Raw genomic sequence first — 21,317 nt, forward strand, 5'->3', positions numbered from 1 at the left:
CTGTTAGTGAAATGGTATAGACATTTCAGCAACTACAGAATGAGTTACAACGTGCTCTAAAGTGTTCCAGAGGATCCTAAAGATGATCCAGTCATTTTCTGTTTTTAAACAACATGCAGTAACAACTCCATGGTTTTAAATCCAATTTTGCAGGGAATAGGCAAGTACAGTTTCACTGTTTGGTCAGCTGTTTCTGATGCCCAGACAGCATCCTGTTTGCTTCCAATCTTGAAAGTAACTGTATTTCCTAATGTCTAAAGAGGGCCACATACTGACAAAAGCATTAGTATATTTTTTATTTTTGCATTGATACATGCAACCTTTTCTTTTTGGTTGCACTTATTATGTTAAAAGCCACATTATTTATGGTACCAATAGAGGGACAAACATTTTTTAATGAAAGTACCATGTAGTGTTTAAAAATTTAATGCATGAAAAGTCCATAATTGGAGACTGGGCAATGATGCTGTAGAGCTGTACACACAACTGTCATGTTTGCGTCTCATCCAACCCATTATTTTTACATTTTTATTTTGTTTTAACTTACGTTTTGCTTTTTGTTCCTGTAGACTTTGCATTCACTACAGTACTTTTTGATTACAGTTAGACTGCTCAATCATCTGGTTTAATCAGTCAGAAAAAAATGGATTATTTAAGAAACCAACACAACACAAGGGGCGGCCATGGGTGGCCATAACTACCTCAGACTTAAGCCGAGTAACCTCTCATGGTCACCACATACAACCAATAGCAAAATCTTTCAAAAGACTTTTCATGCACTCATAAAACTGAATTCCATGTGAATTAATACTATACAGCTCTGTGCCATTCAAGAAAAAAAAAAAAATAGAAATTTGTTTCTATGCCACATCAGGAGTAGTGGTCTCAATTTGACCATGCCAAAAATGTTTCTGGCTTTACCACTCCATGACGTCTTCACATAGATCCTCACACAATGCGCACCTTTGGTAAACTACCAACACCTGCAAATTATGTAAACTTGACCAAAGAAACCTCCAAATGTTTTGAATGTTGTTTTTTGTATCACAACAAAAATGTACAATATTTGTTCATCTCCATGAAAACAGTGATTTGGGTTATTTGCCTCTATGTGGCCTCTTTGGATCCTCTATAAGAAATATGAACAGTGTCATAAATGATTTGTCTGACCACGAAGTAGCTAGCTTTCTGCCAGATATGGTCTGGACTTATATCACAAAGCTTGCACTGCTTGCACTTAACGACACTGCAGAAAAAAGGAAATGGTAATATAAATGTAATGTCTGCTTTCTTGTTAAAAATACTGTAACTTTTTGTGTAACCACTGGTGGGAGGCTGTGTATTATTTTAAAGGTTTTTGTATCACAAAGGATAAGGCTGCATATTTTTCCACACACATTATGTACACACAAAGAGATATGGGTGTAAGCATCTGCTCCAGATGCTGAGAGTATTTAGTTTCAGTAAAGGTAGTGCAGCCTTACATCGAACAGCAGATAAATCACAGCTCTGGACAGCAGTGAAGACACTTTTAGAGGCTTTTCTAAACCAACCGCATTCACTTTGGTCCCATATGGCAATATTCACAGACACTGTTTGGAATGACACACACACACACACACACACACACACACACACACACACACACACACACACACACACACACACACACACACACACACATTCCTGCACTTACTGCACAGTGAGGACCGAGTGAAAAGGTCCACATAGCGAGGACCACCCTTTCTGTTTAAATTAGGAACACAAAAATACCATTTATGGACACAGGGTGGCACCCTTCTCCCAAACACTGCCTTAGATTACATTAAACACCAACATTTAAAAAAAAAGTTTTCAACAGGTTATGTGAGGACCAGTCAATGGCTTTGGGTTTTTTATGATTTAAAATGAACTAGAATGCTTTTTTTTACTGAATATTAATAATTGAAATCTGTATTGACATATATTACATTTGTAAAGGATGGAATTACAAATAACAGGGCAGTTTTGTTTAATGAAAATAGTATTTATTAAAGAGCAAATTGGTTATTTCAGTATAAAGAAGAATTTGAATTACCAGTTTAGCTGTCAAAAGGTAAAGCATATAATGATTTTCTTAAGACATTATGGTATCAGTTAAGCCTATTGTCAATTTTCAAAACAACTTCTTTTTAAGTCATATCAATTCTGTGGCTTTTTTCTATGTAAAAAAGAATTAGAATAGTAGTCCTAACTGATAGCTGAGCTGCCAGTTAAAACTGGAAATTTGTTGATCACATTTGATTAAGATGTAATATGATTGTGACCTTTTGTGGTTGCGCATACATTTAGTAATTAATCAAGTGAACTTCAGAAGTGCATGCTTCTTTTTCTGAAAGCTATTCCTGTTCCACAGTGTTAAACACAAACATGGCAGACTCAATCCATAAATAACAATAACAACTGGTGGACATTAGATTTATAACTTAGTCTTGGCAACCAAAAACGCCAGTAACAAGACTGTTGTGCAAAGTGCAGAAGATATAAACATATTGCAACTATTCAAAATGCAGCTTTTGATTTGAACAATATAGAACAGCCAGGTGTTTCCTGAGAAATTTTCCAAAAACTTAAAAAAAAACTGCATGTGTCAGTTCCTACTCAACGCAAACTGCTACATAAAAGATTTGCTGTGATGTAGGCCTCCTAACAAATGAACAGGCATAACAAACCCCTTAAAACACGGGAATAATCACCCTCTTACTCTCTCCCTTATCTTTTAGCACCTATCATCTCAGTTTCCTCCCTCTGTTGTCCTCTTTTAATTCAAAATGCAAGCTTTTTCTTGATTTTAACAATTTCATTGTAGACAAAATATTTCACGTCTTTCCACGACCGTGTTCTCAGGACTGGAGACTCTTTGCAAATACACATCATGCAGTCTTCCTTTGCTGGAACCTTCTTCAGTGCGATGAACTTGGCAAGTTGTCGTTTTACTGCAGTCCTCTCCTTGTCAGTCCAGGGTCTCTTACCTTGTTTCTTGACTTCCATTTCTGGAACATCTACAAAACAAAAACCAAAAGGTGTTTATTAGACATTGAGCTGATAAAGTGCGACCTTATTGAAGTTTTTTTTTTTTACCTGAACCCTGAACCCTGCCTCGATTGACTGATAACAGTAACATGCTTACGTATTTTTTAATTTGTTCTTTTTTATTATTTTAACTCAAACTCAGCTGCACATATTTATCTTTTTATGTTAGTTAGCTTTAGTTAGTTTTATTATTTTTATATTCCTATCTCTTTTCATTGCTATTTGAATAGGTGCAGCTGCAACATAAGAATTTCTCCCTGGAGATCAATAAAGTATTCTGATTCATATGTTTGTTACAATGTAAACATCTAAAATAAAAAGTTTAAAGAGGCCAATTTGTTTTAGATGGTTAGATGTATCACTCCGGGTGACTGACCTGAATAGTTTGAAAATATTTTTCTGTACATTGATAAATACCTAAAGGTCTAGTTCTATGCATTTGTCTTTCTATTGTATTTTTCATAACATTAAGGCCCGTTTCTACCTAGAATCCATAATGAGATGAGACGATTTTAAGATGTCGCAGGAAGAAGCTGCAGCAGTGAGAACTGTCAGTTTCAGAGTGGCTGATTTTATTGTGAGGAGAATCAAAAGATGTCTCAATTGCAAATATTAAATGTATCAAAGTAATTATGTCTCCTCAACCAATCAGATAAAGATCAGAATACAACAGGTGCACCAAATATTATTGACGGTTAACAAATAAATAGTTAAATATTAAGTATGCTCCGCTTCATTAAATCAGACCACAAAAAAAAAAAAAAAAAGAAAGAAGAATAGACCGCACTGACAGACAGAATGATCAGGACAGATAACTTGCCAGATCAGATGGAGAATTAGCTCATCAGCTGTATAAACAGCAGCATTCACTCTGTAACTGTAGTGCAGGTAATTTTGTAACTGAACAAGTCAAATAAAATAAACAAAAACACCACCCTTTGGTCTATTTCCATCATCTTTAGTGTATCCAGTAAGTTATGTCTTTTTAATTAACACTGAGCTGATGTTGTTGGTTCTGGAAACTAGTTGTATATTAAAATGTTAATTTGTTTACTTCATCACAAAGGCCGTTTGAGACATTAATCTAAGATGCATTTTCGCTATTCTTGATCCAAAGGAGAGATCTGTATCAGAGTCTGATTCTGAGGACCTGCGACAGATCTCTTTGCCAATAACCCACTATCAATGTTGACATTTATGTTTAGATGCTACAGTCAAAGCCTGAAAATCTGAGGTGGTATTAGAGTGGACATATGAGGTGATTATTATCAAATATAATACACCATCTCCTCATTTGGAAGAAAAAAAAAAAAAAAAAAAAAGCGAAATGGCGCTGTGCGAGCGGCTGCGTGTTACGGCAGCTCTGCCTCCTCTTTTCCTTTTTTTAGCGTTTTCTATGGTTTTAGATGTGGTTTTCTTTTTTTCTTTATAGTAGTCAGTATCAGGTGCAATTCTGCACATGGGAAGCCTACTTTTATTACTTTTCTATTTGGACTTCTGCTTCTTTTGGCACTTTTCCAGACTTCGGTGGGGGACACCTTTGGTTTCAGCCACGGCGCCATTGTTTACACCAGGGACCAGCTGTTAGCTCTGAGCGGCACTGCTCTTCTCTATGCAGAGAAGCCGGAGATTCCCGCAGAGATACGGAGAAAAAGAAGAGGCTGCAGAGCAGGAAGAAAGCTCCAGGAGAGGAAACGGAGGTACAGGCCATATTTACCCTCTGATTATGGGAAACGTTCGTTCCCTCTCCAACAAGACCGACGAGCTTGCGGCGCTGACCAGGCTACAGCAGGAGTTCAGGGAATGTAGCCTCATGTGTTTAACGGAGACGTGGCTGAATGGACTTATTCCAGACTCTGTGGTTTCCCTGGATGGATTCAAACTTTCGCGCGCGGATAGGAGTGCGGCGGAGAGTGGTAAGAGGAAAGGCGGGGGACTCGCGGTGTATGTCAACGAGAGATGGTGCAACCCGGCGCACGTCTGTGTAAAGGAACAACTCTGCACCAGGGACATTGAGTTACTCGCTGTGGGCATGCGGCCGTATTATACTGTTTAATGTGTACATCCCTCCCTCGGCCGATGCAGCAGCTGCTTGTGAGCTGCTCCACAGCGCAGTGACTCAGATGCAGACTCGCCACCCGCAGTCCCTCCTGACGCTGGACCTACTGTATGCTAATGTGAAGGACGCATACACCTCCGCCCCCCTCCCCCCGCTTGGACGCTCTGATCACAACCTCGTACATCTGCTCCCTGAATACACACCCAGGGTGAGAAGACAGCTGGCACAGAAGAAGTCTGTGAAAGTGTGGACCAATGAGGCCAATGAGAGACTGAGAGACTGTTTCCAAACCACAGACTGGGAGACACTCTGCAGCTCTCATGGAGAGGACATTGATGGCCTGACCCACTGCATCACGGACTACATCAGCTTCTGTGTGGAGAAGACTGTGCCAACCCGGAGGGTGCGGTGTTTCTCCAACAACAAACCCTGGGTGACCCCTGAGCTTAAAGTCCTGCTGAACCAGAAGAAGAGGGCTTTCATTTCAGGGGACAGAGAGGAGCAGAGGAGAGTTCACCATGAACTCCAGTACAAGATCAGGCGGGCCAAGGACAGCTACAGGAAGAAGCTGGAGGAGCGGCTGGAGCAGAATAACACGCGGGACGTGTGGAGAGGGCTGAAGGAGATCTCTGGATTTGGACAGAGTGGTGCCAGAGGGACAGCTGATGGAGACCAGCGCTGGGCCAATGATTTAAATCTGTTTTTTAACAGATTTGATTCTTTACACATCCCCAGTCCAGCATCTACCATCCCATTCCCCCTTCACCTTCACTTTCAGCTTCCCCCCCATCTCCACTTCACACCAATGGACTCCACCACCAGCCCCCCACTGTCCTCCACCTCCCCCCTCTCCCTTACATCGGCCCAGGTGAGGAGAGAACTGAGGCGGCTGAAGAACAGGAAAGCTGCAGGACCAGATGGCATCAGCCCCAGGCTGCTCAGGACCTGTGCAGACCAGCTCTGTGAGGTGCTCAGGTACATCTTTAACCTGAGCCTCAGCCTGGAGAAGGTCCCTGTCCTGTGGAAGACCTCCTATGTGGTTCCGGTTCCTAAGATATCACACGCGAAGGAGCCGAACCATTACAGACCCCTCGCCTTGACCTCCCACCTGATGAAGACCATGGAGAGGCTCATCCTCGGTCACCTCCGCTCCGTGGTGTGGACCGCAATGGACCCGCTGCAGTTTGCCTACAGGCCAAACATCGGGGTGGATGATGCTGTCATCTACCTACTGCACAGGGCGCTGGCTCACCTGGAGACGCTGGGAGAGTCGTGAGGGTCATGTTTTTTGACTTCTCCAGTGCGTTCAACACCATCCAGCCGGCGCTGCTGCGGGGGAAGCTGGATGGAGCTGGAGTGGATGGAAAGTTAGCTGCATGGACCATCGACTACCTCACCAACCGGCCACAGTGCGTGCGTCTGCAGAACTGTGTGTCTGAGGTGGTAGTCTGCAGCACGGGGGCCCCTCAAGGAACAGTGCTCTCACCGTTCCTCTTCACCCTCTACACCTCGGACTTCACCTACAACACCAGCAGCTGTCATCTCCAGAAGTTCTCTGACGACTCAGCCATTGTGGGCTGTGTGTCTGAGGGGAACGAGCTGGAGTACCGGTCAGTCATCATGGACTTTGTGGACTGGTGTGAGCGCAACCACCTGTGCTTAAACACCAGTAAGACCAAGGAGATGGTGATTGACTTCCGGAGAAGGACACTACCCCACACACCGGTGAACATCCAGGGGAAGGACATTGACCGGGTGGACAGTTTCAAGTACCTGGGTGTTCACCTCAACAGTAAACTGGACTGGTCACACCACACAGACGCCCTGTACAAGAAGGGCCAGAGTCGCCTCCACCTCCTGAGGAGACTGAGGTCCTTTGGAGTATGCAGGCCTCTGCTAAGGACATTTTATGACTCTGTGGTAGCCTCTGCTGTCCTCTACGCTGTTGTCTGCTGGGGAGCGAGCAGCACTGACCGGGACAGGAAGAGACTGAACAAGCTGGTCAGGAGGGCCAGCTCTGTCCTGGGCTGCCCGCTGGACTCTGTGGAGGAGGTGGGTGAGAGGAGGATGTTGGCCAAGCTCACATCCATCATGTCACCCGCTGCAATGTGGAGGGGCTGAGCAGCTCCTTCAGCAGCAGACTGAGACACCCTCAGTGTAGGAAGGAGCTACTGCAGGTCCTTCATTCCCACTGCTGTCAGACTGTACAACTTATCTGTATAGTCATAATACTTTATATTTTACTGTGCAATACCCCCCATTATCAATGTCATCATATTCTTCATATGCCACCATCACCATGTAAATATGTATATAGTCTGTGAGGTTGTTTTTCTTGCACTGTCAATTATATATATATATATATATATATATATATATATATAAAAAACACTACATATTTTTTGCTTTTCTTAGACTTCTTTTCTTGTAAAATAATTTATATTGCACCTTCTTGTTGTGATGCATGTTCACCTTATTCTGTAATAAGAGCTTCTGTAACGAGTGAATTTCTCCACTGTGAGATTAATAAAGTCTAATCTATGTATCTATTGCTGTTATCATTGTTTTAATTTAAATGTATTATTTTACAACAACAGATAAAATATTTATTGAAATGCCAAATGTAAAATATGTAACCTGTAAATATATTCTTTACGTCCATATAACAACTGACTTAATTTGGGGAGCCTCAAATATTCATTGTTGATCAGAAGTTTGTTTTTTTTAAGTTGGCTTGATTTACAATTGTGCTACTGTAACACTAATTAATTAATTAATTAATAACCTTGTCACAGAAATTGTTACACAATAGAAATTTACGTTTCAACTGAGTATAGACACTCTGCAACACCACTTTAACTACTAGTCTTTTCAAATGCAAGTTAGTGTCTTGTGCAGTCAATTCCACTTATATTGTTCTCAGGAAACATATCTATTGAACAAAATTTAATCTTACCAAGATTATTACGTTCTCTTGTAGCTGCAGTCTTCTTTCGGCCCTTCAAAGGGGATCTGGTGTCAGCAGTCTGTCTCTCCTCTCCATCTGAGAGACATGGCATCTCAGTATAATGAAAATACATAACACTTTGCATTTAGCACTTCTCTTTTGCAAGTCTTTTTAACATGAACTCACCCCAGTCATCATCAACTTGACGCTTTCGTTTGTTTACATTTTCCTTTTGTCTCTTAACACGCCCTTTTCTATCCTTTTCATCTGTTAAAAAAAAAACAGAGCCATTTGGTCAAATAGTGAAAACATAGATGCAGTTTTACAACAAGGTCAATAATGCATAAAAGCATGGGCCTCAGACAGGTTTAATCAGTGTAGCAATCTTTATGTTGGCATGTAGGCATGTATTAGTAATTTCAAAAACTTTACCTTGTTTAAACAATTCTACATGCATAATGTTGACTATTTGCCATTAGTTGTAAATTTTCTGCTTTAGAAAATCCCCTGAAGGCCACCTCATTTGTCAAGTTGAATGTTTATTTATGTTGAAAAGATATGAAAACAAATCTAATCTTTCATTAAAAATGTAAGATTTGAACGTTGCTAAACAGAGGTAGCTAACCTTTATTGTATGAATGTTAACACAGTAATAAATTATCAGTATTACCAGTAATGAGGTGAAGAAAAACTACCCCATTTAGTCAAGTGTAGCCTCTGTACTACACAGCAGTAATAAAAAAGTACTGGATCTTCACAGAATGAATTTTGTACTTGTGCTTACCACTAATGTTCCAGTAGTTGTATTTCTATTTGTTTTACAAATTCTTAACGAAAGTTATTTTGAGTTTCCAAAAGTACACTTTCAAGTATACCACAAGTACACTATCTACTTACTGCCAGTGTATTAGTTATATACTTCTAGTCTATATTTTAGTTTAGTTTATTGAAGTATACTTTAAGTTGACTTTTATGAAGTTAAAAATGTTGTAATTTAGTCCAAATATGTATTAAGTTGATATATTTTTTAGTTCACAACAAGTACATGGTCTGTAGTATATTTGCTATTCCTAAACTAATACTCAACCATACTTTTGGCTAAAGGGAGCACGACTCATTGACTTCACCTTATTCTCTACTTGGATAAAGATATATCAGTATTTTGTGGCAGAAAGAGGTAAAATGTATACTAAAGTACAAGCACAAGCTTTAGTATTAAAGTATAACTGTGCCCTGGGTATGCCCTGGACAGGTCGACTCAACTCGGACTCAACTCAGAGTTCTGATTCCACCTAAGAGTTTGTTAAACCTCCTTTATGAAACGGGCCCCTTATCATCCAAATTAAAAAAAAGTACGGATAGAAGGAAGGGAAGTGTTAATGTTGCAAGTGGTGTATAGTTCGGGGCAACAGTGCAGTTTAAGGAAGTGCTCAGCTCCAGCCCGTCAATATAATTTGCCCTGTATTTAACAATATGTCGTTTGTTACACAGAACTTAAAGACACCATCATTTGTAATATATAATGTATGGAAAAATTCAGACACACTGTAATCAGTGGGATAGCTGATGAGCTGGAGGGAGGGCTGGTGGAAGGGATGGTAACAACATAAGGCAGGGGTGCCCAAGTCCAGTCCTCAAGATCTACTATCCTGAAACTTTTAGATGCATCCCTCCCCCAACACACCTGAATTAAATCAATGGCTTGTTACCAGGCCTCTGCAGAGCTGAATGACATGTGGATGAGGGAATTGGGCCATTTTATTCAGGTGTATTGGAGAAGGGTTGCTTCTAAAAGTTCCAGGATAGTAGATCTCGAGGACTGGACTTGGGCACCCCTGACATAAGGTTTAGACCAGGGTTACTCAATTTGGTCCTACGAGGGCCGCAATCCAGCAGGTTCTCCATGTGTCCGTGCTTTGACACACTGACTCAAATGAATTAGTCATTGTGCAGAACTTAGATCCATTTAATTTGATGCAGTTGTGTTGAAGCAGGGATACATGGGAAACCTGCTGCATTGCTGCCCTCGTAGGACCGAATTGAATAACCCTGGTTTAGACTATACATTATCTTATATATTGGGTGTATATGCTTTGAGGAAACTTATTTGTATTTGACTGCTGATATTTTGGAAAGTAAACAAAACTAAAAAAGGACTTAAATTAAAAACACTAAGCTAAACTCAAACACTTCACTCATGCCAATGTTACAGACTTACCCCAACCATCATCATCACGTTTCTCGGTAGATCGCTCATTTTGCTCAACAGGTGGTGTTCCACATCTCTCCTGGTACACCATTTCATCTATAAAAAATATGTTTTGATAGAGTTGTAGTCCTTACATCTTCATTTCAGAAATATATCAATAACACAGTGAGATCCAACTCAGACAAAAAAGCATTACCTGTTTTTTCAATGTCTGGACCAGTTTGACCATCACTCAAATCATCGTCATCATGTTTTTGTTTAGCTGTAGTCATCTTTCGTTTCCCTGTGTTTGTGTCTTCTTGCAACTCTCCATCTATGCAAGATGATGTTTTAGTCTAATGAAATTGCTAAAATCTCAGAAACAATGATGCAGTGAAAGAAGATTCAAGTCACAGAGTATTACCTGCATTTTCAAATCCTTGAATGGTGTTATTAATCCCATCATCCTCATCAGCACCACAACCATCTTCATCATGTCTTCTTCTTGCAGTCTGCCATAGTCTCTTTACAGGTGACCTTGCTGCAGCTGAATGTGGCACCTCTCCATCTGTAAAAATTACATTAATACCAAGTAAAGGCCAAGCTCCATTTCAAGGCTCTTGTGTTAATATTGCCTGGAATTACCAGAGTCATCATCATCGTGTCTTTGTCTTGTGGCAGTATTTTTTTGGCCTCTAAACTGATGAGCTTATGATGGACAGCTGTTCTCCATCTGATGGAGCATACATTAGAAAGATGCATATGCATATAGAGTCTATATTATAGACAATCCCTCACAATGGCAAAGTTTTTCTGACAAAAAATTACATGTGCAGAAAAGCTTTAAGCCTTAAATCAGTCAAGCAAATAATTTGTTAAGTTTTTTTTCGTACCAAACATGCTCAAGCTTGGGTGGTAGCTGAATTTCTGGATTTCTTTAAGTATTGTTTTATTACTCATATGATTACTGTTACTGACTTCTGAAACATATTACTACTGTTACTATGGAAAGCACTGGTTCTGTTTCAGTTGCCAGCGGTTGCACTGCAAACTCGGACCTGTTGGTGTTTTACTGATAACTTAGAACCTGGACATCTGGTCAACATTAGGTCCAACTTATCAATATAATTTATTTGAAAGAAAAAAAGATTTTTCAAGGCTTTCAAATCAGTCACAAGCACTGACACTATAGCGTTGACAGTCCTATTCCTAACATAACCACTAATGGTGGGACCTGAACAAACAGTTCAGGAACAGTTTTAAAACCTTTACACTTGTTTTCAGTTTATACTGGTTTCCAGTCAGTCAGAGAAAAGATTTTAAAATCCTACAGATTGTCTACAATCCCAGAATGGTCTAAGTCCAGAATCCATCTTTAAATTTCAGAGAATGTAAACCTAGTAGGACTCTTAGATCCAAGGACTCAGGTCAGGCCGGAGTCTGGCCCAGAGTCCGGGCCGCAGTCCAGACCAGCGTCCAGAATCAACATGGAGGAGGAGCATTAATCTTCCAGTGGAGATTAAACTTTCACCAACTGTCTACACTTTTACATCTAGATTAAAAACTTTTCTTTACTCATGTCTAAAGGTGAAATCTGCACTACATCCTATCTAGACTTTTGCTGCTTGTAATTGTTTTAACTTAATTTATTCTCTTTATATCATTTTATTTATTAAGTTAATTTCTTTTGTTGCTTTTATTGTACTTTTTAATGCTTCCTGAGATGCTTTTAATGTTATATAAAGCACTGAGTTGTCTTATACTTGAAATGTGATGCTCAAATAAAATTGGTTTGTTATGATTTTCATTACATACCATCATGAGCTTCCTGTTGTCTTCCTGCATCCGACATCCTTCTCTCATTGACACTGTTCAGACCTTTGATTGGGGTGGCTGCATGTCCTTTGTCTATGGAAACATTAACAGTAGAAAATTAGTAAACTTGCTTTTACAATTACATTAAATGAAAGTTGAAAATATGCAGATAGATAGATAGATAGATAGATATAGATGCTGCACACAGTGGACAGAATGACAGAGAATGACAGAGAGATAAAACTAGTAATGACTTTAAAATGGTATTAATATTTATTTACATACCACTGATAACAGAGTCCAGTGTTTGTAGAGTCCTCCCTTTCAGGGACTCTGCTCCATGTTCCATCGCAAACAGAAGTTTGCCAATCTTGGCCACTTGGAATGTTTTATCTGTCTGACGATAATAGTCGCAGTGGACCCTGATATCATGTCCCATGAATCGAGCAACTTGCTCGAGTTCCTGGCTGTCGAGGTTGAGAAGCTGACATAGGGTAGCAACTTGCTTCCTTAATTTTGTTGATCTCAGCAGTTCTGGGTTTTTGGCCTTGCTCTCTTCTGCAAATCTTCTGAGGCAGTCACACCCACGAAGATTGGTAGTTGTGCCAAGCCTTGCAAACAGAAACGGGTTCTCCTCAAGTATGCCAACTTCCCTCCGTTTTTTAATGAGGAAGTCAAGAGAAGCTTTGGTGCGCTCCAGAAGTAGGATGGGAACCTTTCTCCCTCTCTTCCCACGTGTCACCAAATGTGTCAGTCTCTGGCTCAATTGTTTTTCCACGGGAGATAAGGTCTCATATATGTCTTTGTTCATTTGGCCAGTGTTTGTGTTAAGATAGGTCTCAAGGGTTAAACGTGATGCCTCTCCTTCCCGTTTCTTATTGAAAACGATTATTTGTGCAAGAAGGCTCTCACTTAATTTTTTGTACGCTGTAGTACTCACACGCTCTCTTAACTCTGCCATTGCCTCGTTCTCAGCTTTCCTCAGGTAGTTCTGGAGGGTGACTATGTCCTCTGTCAGAGGTACACTGTCTTCTTTGCCCCACTTGCGTTGCTCAATTGTGCTGTGAGCATTAGTCGACACGTAAGTGGACCAGGAGGTATCCAGCAGTTCCTTGAACTTTTTTGCCTTCTTCTCAGCTTTACCATCACACGTCATCAAGCAGTGGCCTATCCAGGTTTCAGTTGCTCCTTTGAGTGAAAAGCCAATTTTAACAGCTGTAGATGGCTTTCCATATTCATTCTTGTTTACATCATAGTTTGACAAATGCCTGGCTGCTTTAATTGCCAGATTAAAATTGGCTGGATCACAAATGTCTTTAAGACTTGCGACATGCTTGTCAATGTCTTTGGCAGCCAACATAAAACGTCCCAATTCTCTTAGTTTTTGTGCAATATATCTGTGCTGAGATTGTTCTCTGCCCTTTTTAGCAAATAATGCATCTCCATATGCACAAATCATCTCATCATTCCTGATATGACAAGTTACACAATCCTGTTGCATGGAATGAATGATCTCTTGTACTCCACTAGATGATTCTCTGACTGGAATAAGGGACGAGGAAGATTTTTGGATTCTGGCTCTTTTGCCGTTCTGACTATCCTCTGCCCGTCCTCTGCACGATTTATTGTGTCTCCACAGTTCAGTTCTCTTGAACATCGCGTAACAGTGTTGACATGGTAGGTAGCTCTCTATGTCTGCTTTCCCAGGGGGCTGTCTCCATGTTACAATCTCACCATTTCCTTCTTTTAAGACACTGGCATTATGTTGCCAGTCGCCTTTATTACGAAGGCCTTCCAACAATTTCTTCCTTTTTTTGGAGCCAACTGGGAAACTAAAAGCAATGGCGACATCGCGTTCCTCACTATGTTTTCTTTCTAGATGTCTGGCTATTTTCAATTGAGCCTTTTTACAGTACACACAGTAATGAGCTTTGTCCCAAGCCCTGGCACCATCCTTTTTTTTGCTTGTTTTAACAGTAATCTTCACCATTTTTTTGCCATCTTGTAACTTCCTTTTTCCTTTTGACTGCATATCTATTTGAACTGATTTACCTTTGGCCTTCTGGTCCTTAGCCTTCCAGATACTAGTTTCACTGGATGAGTGACTGTGGTGATTCTCAGGTGCACTGTGGCAGGAGGACTCTGACTCTTGTGCAAGGACCTCATCCTCACTGGATGATGGTGATGATGGTTTGTAGTCTGCATCAGATCCACTGTAGCTGGATAACAGAGACTCCTCATCTTCTACGGATGGTGATGGTGTTGGTGGGGGATAGCAGGCTTTATCAGGTTCATCACCACGCCTCTCTTTGACAGGTGTATGTTCACTTGATGAGGGGCAGTGGTCCTTTTTGGCCTTCACAGCAGGGCAGAGGAAAAAACAGGGAAAATAATCATTTATCATCATTACTGCCTAATTCAGTGTGAAAACTTTACATTGCCAAATACATGCCTACACCTCTACATCTACATATCTGTGAAAATAAAAAGAGTATCACTGTCTAAACAACATGTGGCATGTTTCCTCTTGCTGGACTCTGGCCTATGTATGACTGTCTACGTATGGTGAAACTCAATTGAGGTGAGACAATGCAGACATATTTCCTAACATAAAACCCTGATGGCTTCAGATACAAAAAAATTACTTTCCTTAACTGACTACTCCAAATCCAACACAACTGCCTCAAAACTTAAACTACGTGTAGCTTACCATTTACCGTTTAATCCCACACAGACTGTAGCAGAAATGCTCATAATTTCACAGCAGCATCCTAACCACTGCCAGTTGCTGCTTACTCACCACAATCATGAACTAATCTTTAATTAAACATTTTGGCCAAATTATAGACAAAACAATCACACAGTTTAGTCACATTTAAGTCTTTTTTTCTTACTTTCTTTCAGTTAATTCTCTGTATAAACAAATTTGTTTGCATTTTTTACAGAACATTTCAGGCAGTTTGATCAGACTGCTTTAGGTTGTGCCTACCTACTATATTACCATTACAATCACATTAGTGATTGAACAACAAGTCTTTCAATGTCCTTATATGGCTGAGAGCTCAGAAATCAAACATATAAATCTTACAAACATATAGCTGTGTAATGTAACAAAAGTCTGACTGGATATTCTGTGCTTTGTGAGGCGTAGGGCTTTCATTAGATCACCATCATTAAGAGTGAAAACAAATCAATATTATTACAAATAAATAACTAAACGAACAGACTTTGAATATTACAGCAGCCAAAGGTGATGCTGTGAAGCTAACAACCTGACATTAACAACATAGTAAACCAACTAACATCAGCCTGCATTCAGCCTCATTTATTCATTATTTCTTCATGCAAACTGAAAACTGTTTTACAGAATAAACTGGCCTCTGTCCAGACTGACCCAGCCTGGTTTGATACAGAAACTGAGCAGTAATTAGTTCATATATCTGCTCAGATATTTTGGCTGCTGGAAGTTTAGTTAGCCAGGTGAACTCAACAGGACTTCAACAGCAGCAGGTGCAACTCTCCATATGTTGTCTGCATGTTCCTCACATATTCCACAGCCACAGGTTACCTCTGAGCCTCCATTTAATGCAGTATGTTTTCATTTAGCTTAAATATAGCCTAAACAAACCGTACAGAGGGCCACGGCCACACAGCAGCCTGAGCTGAGCGTGGAGCATTGATAGCAGTTGTCACGTGTTCATGTTGACATTTCTGCATCTCATTTGGGTTTCTGTAGTAACTGTAACGGTAACTGCCTGCTGCATCTGCTTACATGAAGTTTGTTTTTCATAATTAGCAACAAAAAATACGAAGTAATTTCATAGTAAATGCGCTGAAACAGGGACTGAGCTGCAGGAGGAGATTAAAGGAGAGGAGCTGAGAGGCTGGAGAAGTCCTGTCCCTCTCATTTAAAAAAGAAAAAAACAATTTCCTTCCTAATCATTACTTTGGATAACTAAATTAACACTAGTAAATTCTGCACTGCCACTGTCATTGTTTTAATAAACTACACAAAGTGACTTTAAAACCAAAATAAGTGCAAAGAAAAAATGACTTACCCGAGCATTTTCAAATCTCTCTTCGCACTTTTGGTGGTGATTCCTTAAATTTCGAAGTCTTCTCTTAAATCTGTCCATGTTAAATGCTGAATATCGGAGACGAGCTGAAGGAGGGGAGAGACGCAGGTGTCCAGGCAGGTCTTAACAAGCCTGAACTCTTCACCTCGCTCCTCGACCTCTGATTGGTCAAGTAATCAACACACATCAGCGTGTTGGGAAGCACACACACAGGCACAGCTCTCACCCTGAGAACTCAACCTTAAACCTCATTAACCCTTTCATGGTGCTCTCCTTTAAATTGTCACCCTAAACAGAATTTCAAACAAATCCTAAAATTATGAATATAGACACCTCATTAAACAGTTCAGAAAAAACGTTAAAATTTGTGATTTATTTATTAAGGAAATGTATGGACAAATTAAAATAAATTAATTAATAAATGAGTAGAGAAATATATTAAAAGCAAATCATTGAATAAATATGAAAAATAACAAAAATCATGATTGATTGATTGATTGATTGTAAAGACTTTCCAGTCCGTAGATTTCAGTCTGTCATTACACCGCTTAGAGACTGTCGGTCCACTTGTCGTGCCCCACCACCATAACACTAAATAACATAATCTAAACTTCTGTAAAAATGAATCCATTGGTGTCTAACTGTCTATCTGTTCCCGTGATGCCATCTCACTCTACAATTCAGTCTGTCTGATAAACTCTCAGCCATAGAATTAGATTTCTTAAGTAAATGAATGTTATGTTGGCAGAGCTGAGGACCCAAGCACAGGGAGAATGAGGCAGGATGCAGAATGGTGCTGGTGAAAAGGTTTATTTTTCCACAAAAGCAGGGAAAGGGAACCACACAATACAAGGATGAACCACAAGGATCTGACACAGGCAAACTGAAAACCACGGGGTATATATGCACAGAGGGAGTAATAAGGAACAGTTGAAGTGAATGAGTAATTAGACCAGGTAAACTAATGAGACAGAAACACAAACCACAGGAACACAAGAGGGAAAACAGGAAAACTGGACTAAACGTGGCAAAACCCAAAATCCAGACAAAAACTAAAACATGACACAAACGATGATCTAAACAGAAAACTAAACAAGAAAAAAGCCAGAACTGGAAACCAAGATCAAAACAGAACTAAACATGACAAACCAAAACCCTAAACCATGATCAACACAGGACTAAAAAAACAAAAACCACAAACTATAAACCAAGATCAAAATATATCAAACCAAACAACAGACCAGTACCCAACAGAGGAACCATGACAGTCCCCCCCCACCACCAACAAAGTCCAAACTAAATAAATGGTTCAAGCCTGGCGGGCGGAGGGGGTCCGGAGGAGGGACCAGGCCCAAGCACAACAGTCCAGGACTTAGCTCAGGAGGTCGATCCAGAGGCCGAGAAGACTGGGGCGGGATCAGATCTCTGAAGGTCGACCCGGAGGCCGAAAGGACTGGGGCTGGATATCTGGTGGATGACCAGAGGGCTGCACGAACAGGAGCTGGACCTCTGGAAGACATGCAGGCTGGAACTGGATCTCTAGGAAGCGCGCAGAATGGAACAGGGACAGGAACTTAATCTCTAGGGGGCTCTGTATCATCCACATTATGGCAAGCCCAGGTGCCAGAGGCAGAGGAGGAGCAATCTCCTTAACGGCGTGGACCACAGGTGGCGGCACAGGAGCAATCTCCTCGGAGCAGGTGAGGAGATTCTTGACCTGAGACTCCATCAGAGCCATGAACCAAGAGCAGGTGAGGAGCGTCTTAACCTGAGACCTCCTCGGAGCCAGGGACCAGAAGCGGGTGAGGAGCGTCTTGACCCGAGACCCCCTCAGAGCCGTGAACCAAAAGCAGGTGAGGAGCATCTCGACTTGAGACCCCTCGGAGCCAGGGACCAGAAGTGGGTGAGGAGCGTCTCGACCACTGACCTCCTCGGGAACAGGAGCCAGAAGTGGGAGAGGAGCGTCTTGACCATAGACCCCCTCAGGAACAGGAACCAGAAGAGAGGCTTCTTGACCAGGGACCTCCTCAAGAACAGGAATCAGAGTCAACGTGGACTTGGGCGCAGGCGTCAGATGCTGAAGAGCTGGACAGGACCTGGGCACAGGCGTCGGACTCTGAGGACCTGGAAAGGACCTGGGCGCAGGTGTGAGACCCTGAAGAGCTGGGCAGGAGCCTGGGAGCCGGTGTTGGAAGTTGCAGCACTGGCGACGTGGACCTCTGAGCTGGTGGCAACACCGGAAATGTGGACCTCTGAGCCGGTGGATACTCTGCAGACATGAGGTGTGGAGTTGGTGGAGACTTTGGAGACGTCATGTGTGGAGCCGGCAGTGACAGTGTAAAACGAGGTTGTCTACGGCCTAGTCTCCTTCTGGCGAACACCGTGGTCCATGCAGACCCCTGAGACTTGGGTCAGTCTGGAGGTGCCCAGATTGCCAGTCTGGACCCCCAGAATGGTGTCCTCTCAGGTGAACCCTCCATCTGAGAAGTACACCAAGCCAGCTCACCATTTCAGCCTCATCTGAAAGAGACGAGTCCATGCAAGGGAAATCATCCATCCAAGGATCACTCCCCCATAATCATCTCTCCAATACTGAAGATGGAATGTAGGGAGGACCCGTTGGGTTCATGCTGGGCCAGTTCTTTCAACATGCTGGGTCCATTTAAAGTCTGATCCTTCCTACATTAAATCAATCAAGTTACTTAAATAAAGGTTTATGTTACTGAGGAGAATTTACAGTTCCATATACTGTGAAGCTACTCTGTAGGCCCAGGGTGACTGCATACACATTGATTTGTCTTTCTATGCTTCTTGTAATATGTTTTTTAGCATGTTTTAGCTATTAATATTACTATTAATATTATTAGTATTTCCCCTAGTGGGCATGGAAAGTGGCTGAAGGTTCCGCGGGTAGGCTTATGCAGCCAATAAGAGCTGGTGGGGCTCCAGATGGAGGCCTGCAGGTCTCCAGTGGGCATAGAGGACCACTAGGTGTACAGCTGGAGGCCTTGGGAAGCCAGTGAGAGCCGCTGGAGTTTGTGTTGGAAATCTGTTGGTCATTCAGCTGGCGGTCCCACGGGTGGGCTGATGCAGACATGGTGGGCCACAGGGTGTAAAGTTGGAGGCCATGGGTAGCCAGTGAGAGCTGCTGGGGCTACCGTTGGAGGTTAAAGCTACTGAAGATGGGAGTTGAAACTCTTTCTGACAGGGGACTTCACCAGACGTTCCCAGCAGACCCTCACAACACATTTGGGTCTGCCAGGCCGGACCAGCATCCTCCATTACCATCTGAGCCAACACACTAACAGGTGGTGATCAGTTGACAGCTCCACCCCTCTCTTCCCCCCGACACAAAGTTCTGAGCCAATTTTGGAGACATTTTAGCTAATTTTGTCCACTTTACACAGGGTTGAATATTATGACACACCTAAGTTTAAATGGCTGCCATTCAAAAAGTATGGGGTCGATCGGTCCCAAAGTAAAGTCAATCTAGTTGTATCGGGTACCCGAACAACATATTAAAATTTCAGAACTTTGGGCCACCTACAAAGTAATTTTGTGTAAATCATTTCAGAGCAATACTGGGTTAGGGTCGATTGCCCTGACACCCTCTTGGCCTTTGCATACTCATTTGACCAAGTTTTTTTTTCTATACGACATGGAAAATTATTCTCAAAATTTGGGGTCTCTTGGGTCAAATGGTACCCTCAAATGGTATGTTCAAAAACTATTTTGGCATAACTAAGGCATTGTTTTGGCAAGCGGGCTGATTTTTAAAATAGGGCTTGGGGCATGCTTCTGTACATGTGCGCTCAATTTAAAATTTTTGAAAAAAAAATGGCTTTACTAGGCAAAAAGGGCTTCATAAAGGCAACACAAAACCTCCCTGTTTATTAATAACTCTAGATTGCTTTGACTTACCGGCACCAAATATATTTATGTGCATAATCAGGTCATTGCCACAAAGCAGTGTACCAAATTTCAAGTGTCTGGGTCAAAAGATGGCTTTACTAGGCTCAAAAGGACACCCTTAATTGAAATGACCTTTGCCCTAGATTAACCTTGCACTTGCAGGTATGCAGGAAATAAGGTGAGGGATGGGCATGAATCGGGTTTTGGAAACTCGTCATACTTAGATAAATTATACAGAAAAGTCCCCTGCTTGACTATACTTTATTAGATTACTTGCTGCTAGGAATACAAGGCTTAGCAATATGCCCTCAAAACCTATACTGAAGTATAGGACTGGTGTTATATGTTGAATATATACATTTAATAAATATATTTTTGTGCATGTACAATGTACAACATTCTTTAATAAATACCTTAGCCTTCATTCAAGATCATTCCAGTTTCATTACAAAAAAAAAACCAAAAAAACAAACAAAAGAAAAACCCAGATGATTAATAGAATAAGTTTAACAACTCAATCTTTATATAACACCTGAATGAGCAACTACTGCAAGGACCAAATAAGAAATTTTACTGTTACCAAATACAATATAAAATAAAATAAAATCTCTGGAAAAGAAGAAACATTCTAACTGCAAATGTGCAATAAAATTCAAATAATGCAACCAATAACCATAAATTACTTAATGAAATAAATATATAAATAAGCATATCTACAAAGATATCACGTTGTAAATATGATAATATATTAACTCAATTTTGAATTATGTTGAGATGTTAACTTATTCCGGTTATATGATTGGCATTTTGGTAGGCCAATAACATCACTTGATTTGGTTTAATCTAACCAATCAGTAGTACCTTGCAGGCCTCTCTGTCAGCCGTGGGCCTGCTACTGGGCTGTCTGCATCTTTCCAATGCCCATGCTACAGCAGGAAGCCAGAATTGCTCAGAGTCTTACTTGTTTATTATTGTGCTGTGAGGTTTAATTAAACTCTGTTGCCCTGTCAGAGGTCCAGACATTCATATTGTTAAATGGTGAGTACTGCAGATTCTGGAAACTTTTATTAAAAGCTTCATTTTAGATAATGAAAAAAAATGCAACAAAGTGTGCTAGCTGCTATGCTAATGATCACAATGTAAAATTTCATCAAGGTATATTACCACAGTTAGCATGTGGTTTAGGTGGAAATAATCTAAGCAATATGGATTTCTGTAGACTGAAGATTCATTAAATGCACTACTCTA

The 21,317-nt window shown here is 41.0% G+C and overlaps 1 protein-coding gene across 2 annotated transcripts; it reads right to left on the reverse strand.

Annotated features, from left to right (window-relative positions):
• Window positions 1-2,140: 2,140 nt before the first annotated feature.
• On the reverse strand, window positions 2,141-16,558 carry LOC121644970 (protein starmaker-like). 2 transcript variants are annotated; one of them, XM_041993240.1, is made up of 9 exons: window positions 16,140-16,558; window positions 14,134-14,437; window positions 10,691-10,834; window positions 10,484-10,600; window positions 10,297-10,383; window positions 8,265-8,345; window positions 8,088-8,174; window positions 2,805-3,041; window positions 2,514-2,590 (listed from the first exon to the last, which is right to left on the reverse strand). In XM_041993240.1, exons 1-8 carry the CDS (start codon window positions 16,215-16,217, stop codon window positions 2,806-2,808), a joined length of 1,134 nt encoding a protein of 377 aa, XP_041849174.1. In that variant the 5' UTR covers window positions 16,218-16,558; the 3' UTR covers window positions 2,514-2,590; window position 2,805. The 2 variants fall into 2 exon arrangements, with proteins under 2 accessions (XP_041849175.1, XP_041849174.1); XM_041993241.1 differs by lacking the exon at window positions 10,484-10,600 and having other exon boundaries at window positions 2,141-2,592; window positions 2,807-3,041; window positions 16,140-16,557.
• Between the last annotated feature and the right edge of the window lie 4,759 nt (window positions 16,559-21,317).

The sequence above is a fragment of the Melanotaenia boesemani genome, chromosome 8 (genome assembly GCF_017639745.1).
Source record: "Melanotaenia boesemani isolate fMelBoe1 chromosome 8, fMelBoe1.pri, whole genome shotgun sequence".
In the NCBI taxonomy this organism is placed as follows: domain Eukaryota; kingdom Metazoa; phylum Chordata; class Actinopteri; order Atheriniformes; family Melanotaeniidae; genus Melanotaenia; species Melanotaenia boesemani.